Raw genomic sequence first — 19,488 nt, 5'->3', positions numbered from 1 at the left:
TATTGCAAGATTTTCAATTAATGTGATATCACTTTCTAGGAAGCCACCTGATCATCATATCCATTGAAAATTAAAAAGTTTTTAATCCAAATTGGCAAATTAACAAGAAGTTCCAACTCCGCTTCTTTGAATCAATGAACTTTACAGTTTGCATAATAAAACTGTATAATAACTAAGAATATTCAGTCCAGAAACAATCAAGAAGTATTTTAGTATTCATAAGTGTTTATTGTGTTAGACAATGAAACTGTAATAACTTGCATATTAAAATAAATACAACGTACACGAGGTAAGACTTGTAAGTGCGTACTGCACACTTTTATTATACAACAACATAACCTTAATATAATAATATTATAAGTGAGTACCAACTGTTATATTATTACAGAAACTATACACACTAACCTCTATGACAACTACAATTTAAAAATCTGTATCGAAACAATACACATTAAATTATTAATTTTGCTGTCTTTAGATACTTTAACCAGCTTATTACCATCTTAAAATTTTTCCAACATCCTAATCATATTTAAAATATGATATTTTATTCCTTCATTTTAATGTATAAAATAGTAGCTAGCAAGTATATAATTCAAAATCGACTGCAGTCTTTTACTTCCTGTCTTATTTCTTCATTATTATAACTTTTATGCATCTTAGAATGTTTTTACAAATGTTCGCTAGTGTAGTCCTCATACATTTAATTTTCATTAACTGGTACATATTTTTAGAATTGAATCAAATTTGAATTATTATTTAATGAACTAATAGTATTGTGAATAAATTATTGGCATTTAGAATTTAGATTATAGACTGCAATTTGTACCCATTCTACCGTTATTATTTTTTTTTCATTAACTTAATGCTACACATACATTTATTGTCTAGTCTTAGAATTGCATAATATTGCAAATTTACGTTCAGTAGATCACATTTAGCTTTGTTAGTTTAAAAATTAGAGTGAGTGACCTATTATGAAACTTAATGTTAAGAACATTACCTGTTTGTATGTAGGTTTTTTACTATAGTTTAATTTTGTAGCAAGTTATGCATGTGTAAAAAGCATAAATTAAAAATGCACATAACTCACTTAAAACTAAGTTATCGTACAAACCCCATATACAAACACTATCAATGTTCTTACCCTCAAGTTTCATAATAGGTCAATTAACTTTAATTTTTAACAAACAGAATTTAAAGTGATTTGCTAAGTGTAAATTTGCAATGCTACGCACTTGTAAGACGGAGACAACAAATATGTGTGCATCGTCCTCTTAACTAAGTTAATTTTTCATGTACCTGTAGTAAATAAAATGTAGATACTATCAGCTCGTCAAACATATTATATTACTTATAGATCATATTATACATATATCAGTTATTATACTCAAACAATTTATCAACCAAAGTACAAAATATACATAATTATTATTTAGGTTTGTATAAACATTTTTTGCAATTCTTTAAAATTGTATTGACATTAACCATAAATAATATATATTATCTATGACAAACATAGATTTTTATAAACGATTTTAGAAATAGAATGAAAACATCAAAAAAATATTGATTAATTAATTACATTTTTCTACTTATTACCATTAGCTTAAACCAGTGTTTCTCAACCTTTTTGTGTTGGCAACCCACAAATTGACTGCTTGTTGGTCACCCACACGCAAAAAAAAGTGATTATAATATAGTAACTAATAACTATTATTATTAATCATTTTTATTATAAGATATTTTATCATAGAATTTTAATATAATACAATACTCAATAATAAATATATGATGCAGCTTAACATAAAAATTATTTTTTATGAATTGATATCCATTGTAATATCTATGTTCTGTATGAGTATATTCAACAATACTAATTAGACACTTAGACTTCTTTGTATAGAGGTATCAAATAAAACATAAAGCATTTATAAATTTACAGCTAAAATTATTTTCATATATTTATTAAATTTTGCAACCCGTAGATTGGGAAACACTGGCTTAAATAATAATATCAAGTTTTCATAAATAAAATAATTAATATAATGTTTTACACAATATTAAAAATTAATAATCAAATGAGTCATAATAATTATAGAACTCATTTTCAGTACAATAATCATCTTCACCATCATCAGTGGAATCATAGGTAGTTTGTTGATTTTGATGAAATCTATATGAGTTTCGATTTCCACTATATCCTGAATGATTATGAGGAGGTTGATATCCTAAAAATAATAAATAATAAAGCATTTGATAAATACCTACATAATCAAAGTATGGTAAACTTTGTTTTGAGGTTAAAAATTAATTTTCACCCTTTTTACTTAATGTGGGTACACTACTTACGGTAGGAACTTTGTGAATAATGATTAGATGTAGAAGTAGAAGGTTTTTTTAAAGTTTGGTCATATATTTTACGTTTTGTATAATCACATAATGTGTCAACAGCATTAGTAACAACTGATAAACATAAAAAAAATATTAATTTATAATATTATGTATATACAAAAAGTCAGTTTTTTTCTTTATTACTTATAAAAACTTCTCCTGAACCAGGTGCAGAATTCTTATCTGGATGTAATAACAAAGCTAATTTCTTATAAGCTTTTTTTATTTCAGAAGTAGTGGCAGTAGTTTTAATATCAAGCATTGTATAGTAATTTTGACTATTTTTCACCCTATAAATAAATATTATTAAATTTACAATTGACACTTCTAGAGTTGATTTTCAAAATATTTATCCTATTTTATTGATATCTAACAAACATGAATAAAAATGATGTTTACGTCAATTATTGAGCTGAAAATTATAAAAAGAAGAAGTTGGTCTGATAAATGCAGGAATTACCCAAGACAGAATTTAGAATTCAGACCATAATAGTATAAAAAACATATTTATAATTTTTATGATATTCTGAACTAAAACAGTTGTAAAATTATATGCATTAATAATAATTTATAGGAAATATTTAGTTATTGCAAACCCTAAAAATTGACTCCTTAAGGCATTTCACAAGGCTATTATTTAAGGGATTACATTTAGGCTATTTATAATCTTGTCTAAACCACCTGGGATCTAGGTATTAGTTGTAAATGATTATTAGTGTGAGTGAATTTCAATGCTGGTATCATTCATATGAATAACTCGTCAACTATATAAAATTCACTATATGAATTTTTGACATCTCACTGGTTGTTTTGATAAAATTAAAGTTAGTTAACATTGGCTCATTTTAATTCTAAAAGAATATTTAAATTCAGCAAAAATAATGTCAATAAAACATTATACATTTATTAACTTTAATTTGAAAAAATGCATAGTTTCGAGTTTTTGATTGTAGTTCACAATAATTTGAATTTAATTTTTACTAAATGTTCTTAAATGATCAATTTTTTGTAGAGTTAAATATATTTTTTCAGAATAAAAACTAAACAACGCAATTTACTTTAATTTTGTCAAGCAGTAACGTGGCTATTTAATCATACACAAATAATTATTTGATTACTTGTTATTATTAAAATATTACTATTCAAAACTTTTGTATCAGTTTATATTGATAATTGATCTTGGTTGAAAACCATAAAATGAACAAATTTAGTCTATTGGAAATAATCAATTATATATAATTACTTTTTAACAACATTTGCCTGTTCTTCCGTATAATCAGGCTTATTAGTATCTTTCATTTCTTGAAGCTGTTTTAAAAGTCCTAAAATATTAAAGTATTACTTATTTTTTTATTCTTATTAAGTAGTAAAGTATAAATAATATATTGATTTTACCATCAGCTCTGACCATTGGAAAAAGTTTTATTGATTTAAGAATAAACTTTTCTGCTAACTCAAATTGTTTACTTTGTATGTATTTTTCTGCCTTTTCAAGACACTTAAAAGATTCATCTTTATTTATCTCTTTAAACATTTTGTATGAATAAGTAGTACCTAAAACAATTATTATTGTTATTATTTACTTTCATACAATTCCAATACTTATATGACAGTATATTACAGTGTCAGTGCTATGATTAACGAACCCAGGGCAGTTTATAAAAGTGAGGCTCCCTACTCCCACCTCTTGGACAAGTGACAACAAAAATATAATAGTTAAAATTGTACAAAACACCATTAAAAAATTGTGAGCCCTGTGTTGCCACACTATGTGCACATCCCTAGTGCCAGAACTGGTATACTATATGCCATCACTTTTGAGTAAATATAGATATTAAAACAAATAAATATTAAAAACCTTTGTGATTGGCAGAATTTATTTTTTGTATAGGTGTAGCCAAACCTTTTTACAATTTCTATGAAACTGATATAAATATAAGTAGTTGTACAAACTTGATTTGTAGCCCATTTTTGTTTTTTTTGGTGGTTCTTTAGTATTAGCGTCAGTACTAGATGATGAATTTGAATTATCGCCATTATAAGACAAATCTGAATCACCTTTAAATATACAAATATGATTATGTAATGCAATACAATACAATATATTTTTAAGTTATACATACCTGATTGATTTTGTTTCATTGGCCGTTGTTTTGAATGTTTCATTGATGATTTTAATTTTATCATTAAACCTACAGAATATTGTTTTGATTAATGTCATTTAAAATACAGTTTTCATACTAACTAAGCAAAATGTAATGATATAAATCATATATCTACATTAGGGTGTTCCTTAACTATATATGATGAAAAAAAATATCCTAATATTTCTGGTCTCACCCCTTAAATGTGTGCGTATATGTATAAAAATGAGCCGCAAAAATTTGAAACCAATCGGTTAAGGTTAACCCGTGTCGATTTGTAATTTAAGTTTGAACTCCTTACATTTTTCAATATTTACGAAAATTGTCCACATTTCCATAACCTTTAGAAATATCGACATTTTTTATATTATATATTTTGAAGTAAATTAAATTTCCTATAACTTTTATTGTATGATATATTTTAATATCTCAAATGGTTTGTGATGTATATGGACTTGACTGTAAGAAAACACAATTTAGGTATTTTTTCATACTTATGAATTATAGTGCAGGCTAAAATAATTTTACAAAATTCCCATATGAAATTTTCCATCAACTAATTTGATATAAATTTGCCTTCATATTATCACTGGCAACATAATATTCGCAATGCTAATATATTAATCTAATCTCTTTCACTTGATTATTTCAATATAATTCCGTTTATAAAAATTAAATATCAATAGATTAAATAGTAGGTAGGTACCTATTCGTATACTAAATTATTTTGATATTTGGTCTTGATAGCCGGATATATCTGGTTTTATTTTGATACAATTGTAACTTATAATAAATTAATGTTAGTTTGATTGTAATATCTGTTTAGTGAAGATCTAACATTTATTGTAATTTGTCGTTGTATAATTTAAAATTGATCACATTTTTTACAATCTTAAATAAAAAAATTTCAAAAAAACTGAGAAGTGATTATCAAATATATTTAATCGGACCTGAAGAGACACAAATTCATGGTTCCAAGGTTCCATCAAACGGTTAAATGCTTTCAGTATTCTTTTACAATATGCAAACTGTTAACCTTGTAACCTTGTTACATTGGCTGTGCGTGAATGTTGTATCTTTTGGGAAAAAGCAAGAATTCCTATTCGAGGAATTCAACATCGCATTGATAAATTAACTAATTTATATAATGAATGGCGTAGTCTCCAAAAAAATTCTAAAAAAGTAGGTGAATCATATAGATTAAAAGAAAATTATTTTTAAAATAAATTAAATCTGTTATTCGATATTGCTAATTCCGATGTTTTAAAATTGATAAAAATTGATGTTGATAGACAAATAAGTCCCCAAATCAAGACTTACAATTTATAAGAGATATGAAATTATATGAAGCATTTGATGGAGAAATATCTAGAGTATCAATTCAAAAATTATGCAATCACTTGTGGTATTTAACCAAAGAAACTGCTGCATTATCTTTCTTTGATGATTCTATACCATTAGAGGTAAAGCGTCAGATGGTAAAAGCTTTAAGAAGAAAAGCGATAAAATATCCGGCAAAACGGTTGATAATTAAACCAAACTAAGTAGATGATAAATTTATTGGTAAGTAAATAAACCTTAAGTTTAAAATATATATTGAATACGTTTAATAATTCATAAAATAAAATATAAGCAATTCATTTTATTTTATATTACAAATTTTACAGAAAAAATATTGACGCATTTATATCAGAAGAAAGCTTAAAATTATTTTACTGGTCTAACATTGATGACGAATTCTTAAACAGTGATCTGTATTCCTGAGAATCTAGTAAGTTATATAAATGGTAAAAAAATTATAAATTCATTAAAAATAGTTAACGATACTGCAGAAAGAGCCGTAAAGCTGATGGAACAATACAATATAAATTAACATTAGATAAAGGTCAAAAATGATATATATATATATATATATATATATATATACTAAAATATGTACAAGAACATCATACAATTTATCAAGATTGTAAAAAAAGTTCTTTATTACAACAGTATTAACTTTCTTTATTCTATAGGATTTTTTTTTCATAATAAAAATATTATAAATCATAAACACAATTATTAATTATTCTATAACATTGTTTATTATTACTAATCGTTACTATGTTACTCGTATTTCCAAAGATATTGTGTTTGTTTACGTTCAAGTCAATATACTTCACGAACCATTGGAGATATTAAAAAATATCATACAATAAAAGTTATAGGAAATTTAATTTACTTCAAAATATTTATATAAAAAATATCGATATTTATAAAGGTTAAAAAAATATTTATGGAAATGTGGAAAATATTGAACTTCAAACTTAAATTACAAATCAGCACGGGTTAACCTTAACTGATTGGTTTCAAGTCTTTTGAAGTTTATTTTTATACATATATGCACACATTTTTTAAAATCAAAAATTAAGGAACACCCTAATCTACATATTATAAGGTATAAAGTTTATTTTTAGCTTTTGGGTCTATAATTATCGCTTCAAATAAATTATGAACCAACTACATGTTTTTAAAAGGAAATTAAAATCCTAAAGTGTGATCATAATGCATAATGGATAACACTTAAAATAAAATAATATTATCTGGGTAATAATATTTAATTAGTCTGTTGTAAATAATAATTGTATCAAAAGTTTAGAGGTAACTTACGTTTTGTTTCAGGTGATGGATATAATCTATGAGCTTTAACTGAAAATTTCCAAGCATTATCCAAATCTTTTTTTTTTATGTATATCCTAGTCAACTCAACACAGCGGGAAGCCTCATCTCGGTTGCTCTCCATTATATTATGGAATAATGCACGAATTCGTTTAATGATTAGGCCGTATATTATATCAGTGTAGTTTAAAGATTAAATAATCAATGGTACATTAATATTAGAAGTTATTAATAATATTATTAAGTTATAATTTATAAGAGTAATAAGTATTGTATTAATAATGAAGTCGAATAAATATTTCATATGAAAATTGTGTCAATTGTAACAGTTACCGACCAGAAAAAAACTCAAAATATTAATTTAATGACTAAAATTAATTTCCAATCCATAATCATTAATTAACAATTAGAAAATTGGAAAACTTATAACTTACAAGTACTAAAAACATTTATGCCTTTTTTTCTATCGTCGTTGTTTTGTTTTTGACAATAATTCCTTGTTATCAGTAGATAACAGTGTTTGGATTCATGGACCACGGACAGTTAGTAAGGTCTGTATGTATGTAAAACCATAGAATTTTCTGTGGTAAAACCACGATTTAAGATATTAAATCGTGGGTAAAACCATGGAATATTCTATGGTAAAACCGTGGTAAAACGCATGGCTGAAAAACCATAGTGTAAATGGTCCTCCATGATATTCTTAAACAAATTACCAATTACCATTTACCATTGACCTATTATAATGGGCAATAGCATAGAACCATTAGAACCTCGCGGCTCGCATAGAACAGTAATAGTCAATGCAAATTACACATTTACACATTAGTTCTTTTTCAGTTTTCTCTCACTGTATTTTGTCCTCATGCTCATAGTCCTCACACCTCATACACATTATGTATATAGTACATAACTATTAAAAAAGATTATCAACACCTGCAGGTTTTGCGACTATGATGGCGAGGCCCAGTCAGATTTTTTTCATGGGCTCTATACTTTTTTTTTGTATGTAAAAATATCTTGCCAGTTGTCACGTCTTAGTACTTATTCGTATGAATTTTTTTTTTAATTTTACATAACTTGCCTACAAATATTTATTGGATGTGAATTGATGTGCATATAAACCAATTAAATGATTTTCAACGAATTATTTTGAACGTATGATCATAATTCATTTTTACTCTTACTCGTTTATTAAAGTATTATAATCAGATTATCATTTGACAACGTTCGTAGATCATTAACTCTTAAATTCAAAACAATAATCGTGTTTCTGTTTTTTATTGACATTTTAATTGAGTATTCATAAATTTATTCGGAATAGGGATAATATCCTGGTTATTATTTTTTTTTTATGTGTCTTTCTTTAAAAACTTAAAAAAATCAGGTAGGCACACTCGACCGAGCAACACGCTTATCATTATCGCGTAAAAGCTCGGGGCCCTCATAATTTTATTAATACATGAACACTGATATCAAGATATCTTCGAACACAGTTAAATAACTACTACTCATACCTATATAACTTTGGCACTTTTAAATATTCAGAAAAATTATTCATTATATAATTTACAGTTGGAAGGGGCGTTCTCATTTGAAAAACATAAGTTTATTTCTTCTTAAGGAGTACAAAACATCTCAAGAATTTGAAAATATGATCTTGAAGCATATTTAAAAATATGATTTTGAATAACTGCATTATTGAAAAAAAAAAGGAGTGATCATACTTGATGGATCACCTTATACATATTTAATTTTATAATTCCAACAACTGACAGTAATATTGTATAACGATATGAAGTACTTTAGATATAACATTTATGTCCAAGTAACTATAAGGGTATTATACTACAAGTATGTAAGTAATATGTAAATTATAAAGTAATAATAATATTGTAATAAACAATACATCATCAATTTTTGGTGACTCGGGGTATCCTTCAACCCTAGTACTACTCATTTTTATTAATTTTTTATATGTCGAACGTTAATCTATAACAACGGTCGGCAACTGGCGGTCCGTGGTCCGAATCCAGACCATAGAAGACATAAAACTGGACCAAAGAATGGACCGTCAACATATCTTACAATTTTTTTGTGTTCCTAATATTACCTACACTATTATAAAAATATAAAGATTTGACAAAAATATTTTTCTCTGGACCTCATTTATTTATTATTTTAATTTTCCGGACTCCAATGGAAATTAATTGCCAACCTCTGATCTATAAACCATAAGCTAAATTTAAAATTTAAAGTTGTTTATTTGTCAATCGTCACAAACCAAGATCCGTGCGGCGTGCGACCGTGCCTATCGTCTAAGATAGTAAGATATCGAAGTACCTATTTCGCATACCTTACGCCTATTGCCTTATATTATCAAATACTATTTATAGTATTTTATATTATCTATGTCTAAGACCGTTCACAGAATAGGACATAAATACATAATAATATAATATAATATTTATTTCATATTATATTGGGTGATCAAACAGTGAGTACCTACTGAAAAACAGGATCACTACCTTAAAAATTTTAAAATATCAGTGTGACCAACATTCAATTAAGACTTGTAACTCCATTTTGTTGTTAATTAAATGTTTGCTAATTCTCCGATACAACTATGATAACTGCACGGATAATATCATTTTTAGGCTCGCAAGCTCATTGGTCATTGCCCATTGGCAGTGCTTTACAGCCTGCTATAGTGCTATTCACTTTTCAGTATTCACTATTCAGTATTATTTAACATTTTCTTTCCAGTTGTACTTGTAATTTACAAGTTGTGAGTTGTTGTGGTTGCTACTTACTAGTTGCTAATTCTAAAAATTGTTATTGGCGTGTTGTGTATATTTAGCTATTAACATCAACATTCAAGTTTTTTCTTCCGATTTACGTGCTCCGTGGTAAGTACGAAGTTAAAAGATAGTATATCGTTTGATCCGTGGTCTTGTCCACCAGCAGAGCTTGCTATAAAAAAAAAACCGTGATTTAGAATATGATATTTATAGATATGTTTTGTTTTGTTGATTATGCATTAATCTATTGTTGTGGTTTTAGTTATATATATTTAGACACAAATATAGTTTTTTTCCAGTCATGGAATCAGACAAGTCGACTTTTCAACCCATAGACTTGGTGGGCAAAGTTATAATTAAAGTATGTGATCTTATGCAATTTCAGTCAACTCTATTTATAACGAGAATACATTTTATTTCCTCAGGTCCAGTTAGGCGATGACATAAGAAAAGTGTTAATTCACAATGAGTCTATAACATACGATGAATTATTATTAATGATGCAACGAATATTTAATGGAAAATTAACAGCTAATGATGATCTCACCATCAAATACAAAGACGAAGGTAGAATTATCTTTTCTCGTATTGCTTTAAAATTTAATAAAATTAAGTTATTTAGTACATATTACAATGCCATGTGTTGTGTTTATTTTTAGATGGAGATTTAGTCACTGTATTTGATAGCCAAGACTTATCATTTGCTTTACAAACAAGTAGAGTCTTAAAATTGCAAATATTTATGAATAATTTGAGCTATCAAGAACGACTGAAGTCAAAATTAAATGCTGACGAACTTAAAAAACAATTGCGAGAAATACGAGATGCTGTGACATGGTTATTAGATACAGTAGAATTTACTAATGAAGGAAACAGTAATAATATGCCAAGTTCTACACGTAATAAAAAACAATATCAATTGTTTGAAAAATGTATTTATTTACAAATTATTTTGTTAGAGCAAGAACCAGTGAATATTGTATCACCAGAAATACCAACAGATAATGGCGTTACTAAGGAATTCGATCCATTGCGTAGTTCTAAAGAAGAACGTTCTAAAACTCCACAAACTTCACAGCAGGTTAAATGTAAGTATGATTTTAAAATCCATTATTTTATTTTAAGTGGATGAATAAAAATAAAAATAAATTTAATTAGATTTTAGTATAATATATGCTACCTACATATATTCTATTTATACTAAAATTATAATTATAAATAAATTCAAGATAGTTAAGTTTTTCTGTGGTTAAGACTTATCTTTTAATTTTGGAGTATGAAATAAAAATTAATTATGATATTAATTTACAGAACTTAAATTGTTTCCATTTGTTAATTATTATTTTGTCAGTAATTTCCCTAATCAAAAGGAAAACTTAAAATTTGTAAAAAAAAATGTTATACATTTATCAATTAAACCCCTAAATGTTATCATTTATTCGCCACCACTATCCTGTTATAAAGTCAGAGAAATGATACAAATACCTAACATCCAGTCTCTGTATCTTGTTGTGGTTTTTTAAATGGTTAAATTTAACACTGACTCTCATGTGGTCGTTGGCGGTCATTTTATGGTTTTAAATTTGATGCTTTTGCGACCGCCAGCACCCATAACTGAATATGGTTTTCTATTATCATATTATCCATGGGGTGAAAATAATGCATCCAAAGAAACACCTTGGCAAGCTTCATTACAAATTGTTTGATGTATTAAATATATATTTAAACTTTTTTCAAATGCTAAGCATAATAATATACTATAAATTTGGTTTGACATTGAAAAATATATTTGGTGCACGATAATGGTATATTGTGTGACTACCTGCAGTCGCGTGGCAGTTAACATGTTAAATTGTCGTATTTGTGGATGTATATTTAAATTTTATTTATAGTTAAAATGTTATGTCTGTAGTGTACATTTTGTGTTTTTTTTGTCTTCTTTTATACAACTAATCATAAAATGATAATAGTATCCTTTATTAATTTTTTATAAAAGTCTTCTATTGAATGCATAATACCTTCTCCACCACTCCACTCACCAAAGTTTTCATTTTGCCAAATGTATATGGGTTGCTCCAATTGTAGACAGCCTACAAAAAGATATTTTTTGAATAATACATTTCACATCTCTGTGCCGTATAATGATTTCACAATTTTTGGGAACTACCAGAGCAGCTGCGCGTAACAGATACTAATTTGTCCACCATTCAGTCATGATCTTAACACACACTTTAGGCGCGGATCCAGAAAAATTTAACAGGGGGTGCTCAAAAAAAAAAAAATTTTTACACCTTACTATTTATTTAAATATTACCATTTACTATTTGATTTATTAGTGCTAACTTTTTTTCCATAATAATTGTTATCGGTGCTTTCTGCTGTCAACGCGTGTTGTTACATACGAGTATACTTCGAAAACAATTAACAATAATAGTTATTATTGTCGTATGTGACGAAAAGCACCAATATTATTATTATTATTATTATTTTTATTTTGAAAAATAACAAATAATTTAATATATAACATAAATTAATTTTGTTGGTGGCTAAATGACAGGGGGTGCCCGAGCACCCATAGTCCCCCCCCCTGAATCCACGCCTGACACACTTAGTATATTTACAAATTTGTATCTACTTTAACCCTTGAAAAACAGCATCGATTTATATATTAAATATATATTATTTAAATATTAATCGATTGATTAATATTTAACTTCATAGATGGCAGCACATATTTTATATAAAACATTTTGATTATTCAATCAAATGAAACAAACTAAGAGGACACTACACCCGCATGTGTTCAAATATTATGCTCGAGAGATCACTTTTAGTTCTGTTAGTTTAAAATTTAATTTTGAAACAATTGACCTTTTATAAAAATTAAAGGTAACATTATTTTCAAGGGCTACTCATGGGATTTTGTTTTATTTAAATGTTAAAATGAGTTATGAGTATTTTAAGATATAGAAAAAATTTACAATTTACATTACTCGCTTTAAAATTAAAATATAATAAAAAGCCGATGAGAAGCCCTTGATAATAATGTTACCTTTAATTTTTGTCAGAGGTCAATTCACTCTAAATTTTGAGCTAACAAAGCTTAACGTGATCTGTTGAGTGTAAAATTGCTATTTTACACACTTGTAAGACGAATACAACACAATACTAACAATAAGGAATTTTTGGGAAACATACATATACGTGTGCATGCTGTTTTAGGGTTTATATTATAACAAAATTGTATACATAAAATAGTTATGTTTTCAATAAGAATAACTAAGGTTACATAGATATTTATTATTGATATAAAAATAATTGTAACTAATTAGTAATTTAATCTATGTATTGTTTGTCTTGTGTAATAGCTGAAGTATCTCAGGAAAATTTAGCTATATCTCAACCTCAAAGACAAACTCCACCAGTTCAACAGCCTCAAATTCCTCAAACTATGTATAATGGACAATCTCAAGGCAATATGAATCAACACAATCCATACTCTGGGGGACAAATCCCACCACCACAAGGTTTGTATCAATTGTATTATGTTACGGATGATTAATTTAAGATAACTTAAAAATAACATATTTGACAGGGCCTCAAACTAAATGGGTGAATCCTTATCAGCAACCAGGAATGCGTGCATCATATCCAACTGCTCAATACTCTTATCTTTATTCTACACAAATACCAGCATCTGGTTATTCCCAAATAACAGCTCAAATGAAGCCACCTACTGGAAATCAGCCTGTTCATTCGTTGTATTATCCAACTAATACAACTCCTAATCCACAATATTCTGCTTCACAGTATCCAGGACAATGATGATGAAAGTTACTATGATAAAACCACCAACTGAATGGACTGATTTAACCATTTAAAATATTGATAAAATTTAACTATAGTGTTTTTTAAGTGCATTCAAAACTTTTCAAACTTAAAAATAATTATTCTAAGGACTTGAAAAAATTGAATGGTTTTATATTAATAAGGACAAATGTTTAATTAATATTATGTAGTTTTTTTCAATTTTAGAGTTTTTTTTTTTTTTTTTTGATTTACAAATTATTTATATTTGAAATTGATATGAAAGTTAATATTATAAAATTTACCTTTTTGTATACAAAAAAAAATTTGCACAACCTATTTACAGATTTTTGCTAATACTGTATTTAAAGAATGATTTAACATTCAGAGATTTTTCATATTTTTAGTTATTGCATTCCATAATCTATCAAGACGTTTGTACATTTTTTATTTTATGAAATTTGATTGTTTGATAATATTTATTGCTAAAATACTTTTCAATCAAGTATTTAATATTATCCACATTTATTAACTAAGGTGTTAAATAAATAAAATTATGTTGATATATTTTATTTATTTTTTTTTTGAAAGGTGAAATTTCTACTCATATTAATTATTAATTGTGTTAATAATTTTATTTTTGACTATATTTATAATTTATTTTAAAAGTGCTGTATACATTTATAATATATTGAAAATAATATGCATTCATGTACTTAATTTGTTTATATTGTAATGTATTTGTATACCAATCATGTACTGTAATTTTCTATGTTGAAAAATTAAAATAATGAATAAATATAGTTAAATATCATTTCCTATAAATACTTACTTTATATTGGCTTCTAAATAGAACATTATTTTTGATTCTGAGGAGAACAAGAAATGTTGTGTATCTATGATGCTATAGAGCAGGAAATTTACTTTAATTATAATGTTGTGTGTGATATTATATTATTTAGTAAATTAATAGTTGCAATTTGTGTTCGGGAACTTGAAGGTAGGTGTTTTCTAGTACTTTTAATAATAATTGGGTTAGATTAGATAAAAACAATCCATTTCATAGATTACAGGGTTATGGGGCCTGGAATAATCCCCAACAATTTTTTTTTTAAATTACCTATACCAATTTTAGCTTAGCTATGTATATTGTTTATTGACTACTACTGCACTAAAAATAATTATAATTTATGTAAAAAAGTAATCACGATAATATAGAGTTTTTATATTTTGATAAATTTGAACTTAATAATGATAGTGTTCTGTACCTGTAATAATAAAATGTTGAACACTCCAAGTAAAATAAATTGCTTTAATAGCAAATAGCAATAATATCATAAAATATACCTGGTAATTACCTATTGTAATATTACACAAACACATAATATTAATGTATTTTTTACATAAGTGTTATAATTTTTCAAAAAATTAAATATTATATTACTTTAATTATTAAAATAATAATCAAAATATATTATGAAATCCTATACTTATCTTTTAGATATAGCCAAAATAAGTAATGTAATTCTTTTTTATGTATCATATTCTTGATTTGAGAATTTATTGCTGAAAGTTTATAAATTAAGTATATTAATTATTATTTTAAGTGGTGTAAAATTAAACACATTTATAATCTATTCATCCATGAACGCCTTGAATGGTACAATTTTATGCACCACTATATTATCATTAGTGCAGAAAATTATACCATGTCCTATTAGATGGAGTTGTACAAAAGTACCAAAATATACATTGTATACAATATTAGACAAAAGTACAATTAACAAATATGAAATTCTAATATTTTTAGATGTCCATCATCCCAAAACCCATTCTTACAAAAACATGTTCACATCTTTTGTTTACCTCAGTGTCCTCAGTAATTAGTAATAAGTACCTACTCGTTATTCCTTAACCTTGTTTTTAACAAATCAATACAATTTGGCTCTTTTAAAAATTTATAATTTTTGTCTATGAAACAAATTCATACATTTTTTGAAATTTTTAGTGAAAAACAATATTGCTTTGATAGTTGATAAAATAAAAAAGTTGCAACTTGATAACCCAATTAAATTTATTTATTAAATTATTTTTACGTCCAACGTTTTAAAATATTTTATATCGTCCTGTTACATAGTATGCAAGTCTACTACTGAGTACCTATTTGAAAAGGTTTTAAATAGTTTTTGAATACTTAGAGGATTGTGGAAACTAAAAAAAATAAATAAATACAAGGATCAAACAAATGTTTTGTTGATGATGAACATTGTTGAAGATTCTATTTTTTGGCTATTAAATCCCCCCTACCACTATAAAAAACTAGATAACTAGCTCTGTTTAGTACTTAAAATACCTACGAAATAGCTAGGTAGGTGTATTGATTAAATTCGTCAAAATTACCAGAGCTTGCAATTTGTTTTATTGATAAGAATCTATAAAATGTTCAATTTGTTTATTTAGGTATAATTAAAGTTCACATTTGGTATAAATGCAGTTTAGCTTTCAATCGATTTTGGAAAACTTCTATATCTTTTTTTGAAAAAACTTACATTAGGTAGTAGGTACCTATATTATTAAGCACACACTGAAAAAAATTTCCAAATATCGCTAGGGGGATAAATTGTATTTATTCCAACATTTAAATTACATTTTATTATATATAAACAAAAAAGAACTTATAAAAATACCTACTAACCTTCTCGTAGAAAAACTCGTAGTCCGCATTAATTTTTTTATTGTTGGACACTATAAAGTCCGAGAATATAAATTATAACTCCGTATTATACAAATAAAAAAATAAAGTGGTAATATTATAGAAGATAAGCCGTAGACATACAGCCGCGATAATCATCAAATAAGGTGTTAATTTATAAAAATTATCGGTATCCAGCTCTGGCAGCTCTCTACCTATATTAATTAGGTACCTACATTAATTACTACAGCGTACTATTGGTACGTGGAATGTACGTAGTATGCCTATACTAAAAAAATCTTCTTTAATAAAAAAAATAAAATAGAACATAATTAATATAATAATATTAAAATATAGTAGGTAATTCACATAAAATATTATTAGGTTTTACTCCATAATATTATATAATATAGTTTCTTTTTATGCATTAAATGCCTAGAATATTATCGTAATTTTGTAGTTCCTAATGAATTACAATTCTACACATGTAAAATAATATATATGTTACGGGCAAAAGTCGAAATCGGGCAAACCTCAGAAATGCCCGGGCAAAACGCGAATTGCCCACAATCCTTGGGCAAAATGTCATATTTCGGCTTTTGACCGGGCAAACCTAGTTATGACCAACCTCATTTGGGCAAAACTGTATACTGACTTTTATCGTAAGGTAAATATAAAAAATAATTGTAAAATAAATATTATTGAACAACAATAGAATACACTTAAATAATAATAAAAATATAATGATATTAAGTACTCGTGTAAAAATTAACATATAATAATATTAGGTACCTACTCTTATAATGTTAAAATAAATAATTAAAAATATTAATACATTTAAACTTCATTAGGGCCAAACTGTAACGTCTTAAATAACTTCACTAATTTTAAATACAAAAAAATAATAATCACAAAATATTGTACAGATATAATTGAATACATTTAAATAATAATAAAAAAATAATATTTTTGTTTATTTGTTGCTGCACATATTAGAACCATGGCATTTAGAACTACACAAAATATTTTGCTGTTTACATTTGCATCGTTTCGTAGTGCACTTAGTTTTGCAAGAACAAAAAATAAACCCTTGTCCTCCAGTTAACGAATTTTGAGTACTAGCAGTCCTCAGTGGTATTTCGATATTCGGTACATCATTGCTACTAATAAATTGTTCCTTGCATTGAAATATTTGGTTTCTGGCATAAAGTGATGACAAAATTCCATTTTTGGTTCCTATTTTATAGAATCCATCATCAGTAACACTTAATATAACACCTAACACATTATTTGCATCGACTTTTCCTCTATCAATACAAGGCACTGGAATTTTCACTGTCGTTTCGACTGCTAGAGGTGGAAATTGATTTTCACTCCTTAATTTCATTTTTTTTGCTTGCGCCACTAATCCATCAGTAGCCTTTTTCCGTGCTTTTTTTAAATTTTGTTTTTGTTCAAATATGTTGACTAAATTTTTTTCATTTTCATTTTCAATTAATACCTCCATTACATTATCATTTTCATTTAATACCTCCATCTCATTATCATTTTCATTTAATACCTCCATCTCATTATCATTTTCATTTAATAATTCATAATAAAAATAAAATAAAAGTTTTAATTCAAATTTAGTTTTAAAATCAGACACACGCATTTCGTTAGCCATTGCTAAAGACGTACTAATATAAGCTCACAAAAATACGAACTACAGTACAATATTGTACCATTTAGATAAGGTGTATTTTGTGTACCTATTTAATATAACGAGTTGATAAAATACAATAACAGCGATAAATTAACAAGATACGCGTGGTCATCTATAATCGTAATAATATCATACGATAAAAATTACTATTTGTATTAAATTTTAGCGAACGTATTTAATACACTTCGGTTAGGTTAGGTTATTGCCCTTACGATAAAAGTCAGTATACAGTTTTGCCCAAATGAGGATGGTCATAACTAGGTTTGCCCGGTCAAAAGCCGAAATATGACATTTTGCCCAAGGATTGTGGGCAATTCGCGTTTTGCCCGGGCATTTCTGAGGTTTGCCCGATTTCGACTTTTGCCCGTAACATATACATTTTGTATATAAGAGAAAAAAAAACGTTATTTGATCATGTGGCACATGATCATTTTCAAACTATGTAGGTGTTATGTAGATGTAAAAAGGTTGAGAATCGCTGCATTAGTAATTACTAATTACATTTAAATATTAATTATACGCATGAAATACCTATAGGTACATGTTATAATTGAACTATAGATGAAAATGTAATAGAATATTTAATATTTTCGGACTATTTGTATGAAAAAAAAAATGTGCTCGGACTTTTTGACCGATTACTCGCAATTCAACCGAGGAGAGGATTGCTCTAGTGGCCTAGTCTTTCTTAAAATGTAAATACTGGTCGATTACATATTTTTACATATATATTAATAATTAACAATACCGCGTTGCGTATTTGTGTGTAGGTCGTGGGTAGGGTAGGTACTCAATTACTCTTACTCATAGAGTAATTTTACTCAATGACGTGTGTTTTACCTTGTATTTTATCACCTACACTATTGATAGGATTATCATCAGATAAATAATAAATAAACACTAATCGTTCAAATCTGTCAAATTCTTAGATAAAAAGTGTGCCACAGTGATTATTATTATAGTGTCATCGTGCATTTGACATTTGACGTATTCATAATCATAATATTATTTATTTTGTTATGTGCCACACTCCGAGCTTCATTCTGTAGAGCATTTAGCGTAGCAGACAGCAGTAGCACAACAACAATATTTTATATTACAATAATAACCACGAAACGAAAGTTATATATATATAACTTAATTCGTGATAATAACAAATAGCTCAGGGTTTCCATGATAACATAATTTATTGTATGATACCACTGACTATCAGATAATTCGTGGATGATACCCATTGACATAATATAAATGTAATATGTAATGTAATATACAAAATTTATATTATGT

The 19,488-nt window shown here is 26.6% G+C and overlaps 3 protein-coding genes and 1 pseudogene across 5 annotated transcripts; 2 read left to right on the top strand and 2 right to left on the bottom strand.

Annotated features, from left to right (window-relative positions):
• Positions 1 to 290: 290 nt before the first annotated feature.
• LOC107173729 (uncharacterized) lies at positions 291 to 7,764 on the bottom strand. 2 transcript variants are annotated; one of them, XM_089228435.1, is made up of 8 exons: positions 7,631 to 7,764; positions 4,518 to 4,586; positions 4,348 to 4,452; positions 3,790 to 3,948; positions 3,638 to 3,716; positions 2,539 to 2,684; positions 2,353 to 2,466; positions 291 to 2,231 (listed from the first exon to the last, which is right to left on the bottom strand). In XM_089228435.1, exons 2-8 carry the CDS (start codon positions 4,579 to 4,581, stop codon positions 2,071 to 2,073), a joined length of 828 nt encoding a protein of 275 aa, XP_089084561.1. In that variant the 5' UTR covers positions 4,582 to 4,586; positions 7,631 to 7,764; the 3' UTR covers positions 291 to 2,070. The 2 variants fall into 2 exon arrangements, with proteins under 2 accessions (XP_089084561.1, XP_089084560.1); XM_089228434.1 differs by lacking the exon at positions 7,631 to 7,764 and adding an exon at positions 7,188 to 7,611.
• Positions 5,578 to 6,536, top strand: LOC149055267 (uncharacterized; annotated as a pseudogene). Its single transcript, XR_016191900.1, has 3 exons — positions 5,578 to 5,720; positions 5,831 to 6,105; positions 6,206 to 6,536. The product of XR_016191900.1 is annotated as an uncharacterized LOC149055267 (transcript).
• A 2,103-nt stretch (positions 7,765 to 9,867) lies between the features above and the next one.
• On the top strand, positions 9,868 to 14,613 carry LOC107173713 (uncharacterized). Its single transcript, XM_015524350.2, has 7 exons — positions 9,868 to 10,105; positions 10,260 to 10,358; positions 10,423 to 10,564; positions 10,657 to 10,896; positions 10,957 to 11,085; positions 13,366 to 13,524; positions 13,593 to 14,613. The coding sequence occupies exons 2-7, from the start codon at positions 10,299 to 10,301 to the stop codon at positions 13,820 to 13,822; spliced, it is 960 nt and encodes a 319-aa protein (XP_015379836.1). The 5' UTR covers positions 9,868 to 10,105; positions 10,260 to 10,298; the 3' UTR covers positions 13,823 to 14,613.
• Positions 14,614 to 17,469: 2,856 nt separating this feature from the next.
• LOC149055266 (uncharacterized) lies at positions 17,470 to 18,063 on the bottom strand. Its single transcript, XM_089229530.1, has 2 exons — positions 17,998 to 18,063; positions 17,470 to 17,916 (listed from the first exon to the last, which is right to left on the bottom strand). The coding sequence occupies exons 1-2, from the start codon at positions 18,061 to 18,063 to the stop codon at positions 17,470 to 17,472; spliced, it is 513 nt and encodes a 170-aa protein (XP_089085656.1).
• Positions 18,064 to 19,488: the final 1,425 nt, after the last annotated feature.

Source organism: Diuraphis noxia, unplaced genomic scaffold (assembly GCF_037042655.1).
Source record: "Diuraphis noxia isolate RWA-SAM2 unplaced genomic scaffold, SU_Dnox_SAM2 contig0005, whole genome shotgun sequence".
NCBI classification, from domain to species: domain Eukaryota; kingdom Metazoa; phylum Arthropoda; class Insecta; order Hemiptera; family Aphididae; genus Diuraphis; species Diuraphis noxia.
The sequence above is the reverse complement of the archived record's forward strand: the minus strand, read 5'-3'. Positions and strand labels throughout refer to the sequence as shown.

Coding starts and splice junctions, on each gene's coding strand:
- LOC107173729 (XM_089228434.1), bottom strand. CDS start 7,320: ATGGAGAGCAACCGAGATGAGGCTTCCCGCTGTGTTGAGTTGACTAGG. Junction 4,453..4,517: donor AATGAAACAAAATCAATCAG/GTATGTATAACT, acceptor GTATATTTAAAG/GTGATTCAGATTTGTCTTAT. Junction 2,467..2,538: donor TTCAGGAGAAGTTTTTATAA/GTAATAAAGAAA, acceptor TATGTTTATCAG/TTGTTACTAATGCTGTTGAC.
- LOC149055266 (XM_089229530.1), bottom strand. CDS start 18,063: ATGGAGGTATTAAATGAAAATGATAATGAGATGGAGGTATTAAATGAA. Junction 17,917..17,997: donor AAAATGATAATGTAATGGAG/GTATTAATTGAA, acceptor GCACGGAAAAAG/GCTACTGATGGATTAGTGGC.
- LOC107173713 (XM_015524350.2), top strand. CDS start 10,299: ATGGAATCAGACAAGTCGACTTTTCAACCCATAGACTTGGTGGGCAAA. Junction 10,897..10,956: donor TAATATGCCAAGTTCTACAC/GTAATAAAAAAC, acceptor TTATTTTGTTAG/AGCAAGAACCAGTGAATATT. Junction 13,525..13,592: donor ACAAATCCCACCACCACAAG/GTTTGTATCAAT, acceptor CATATTTGACAG/GGCCTCAAACTAAATGGGTG.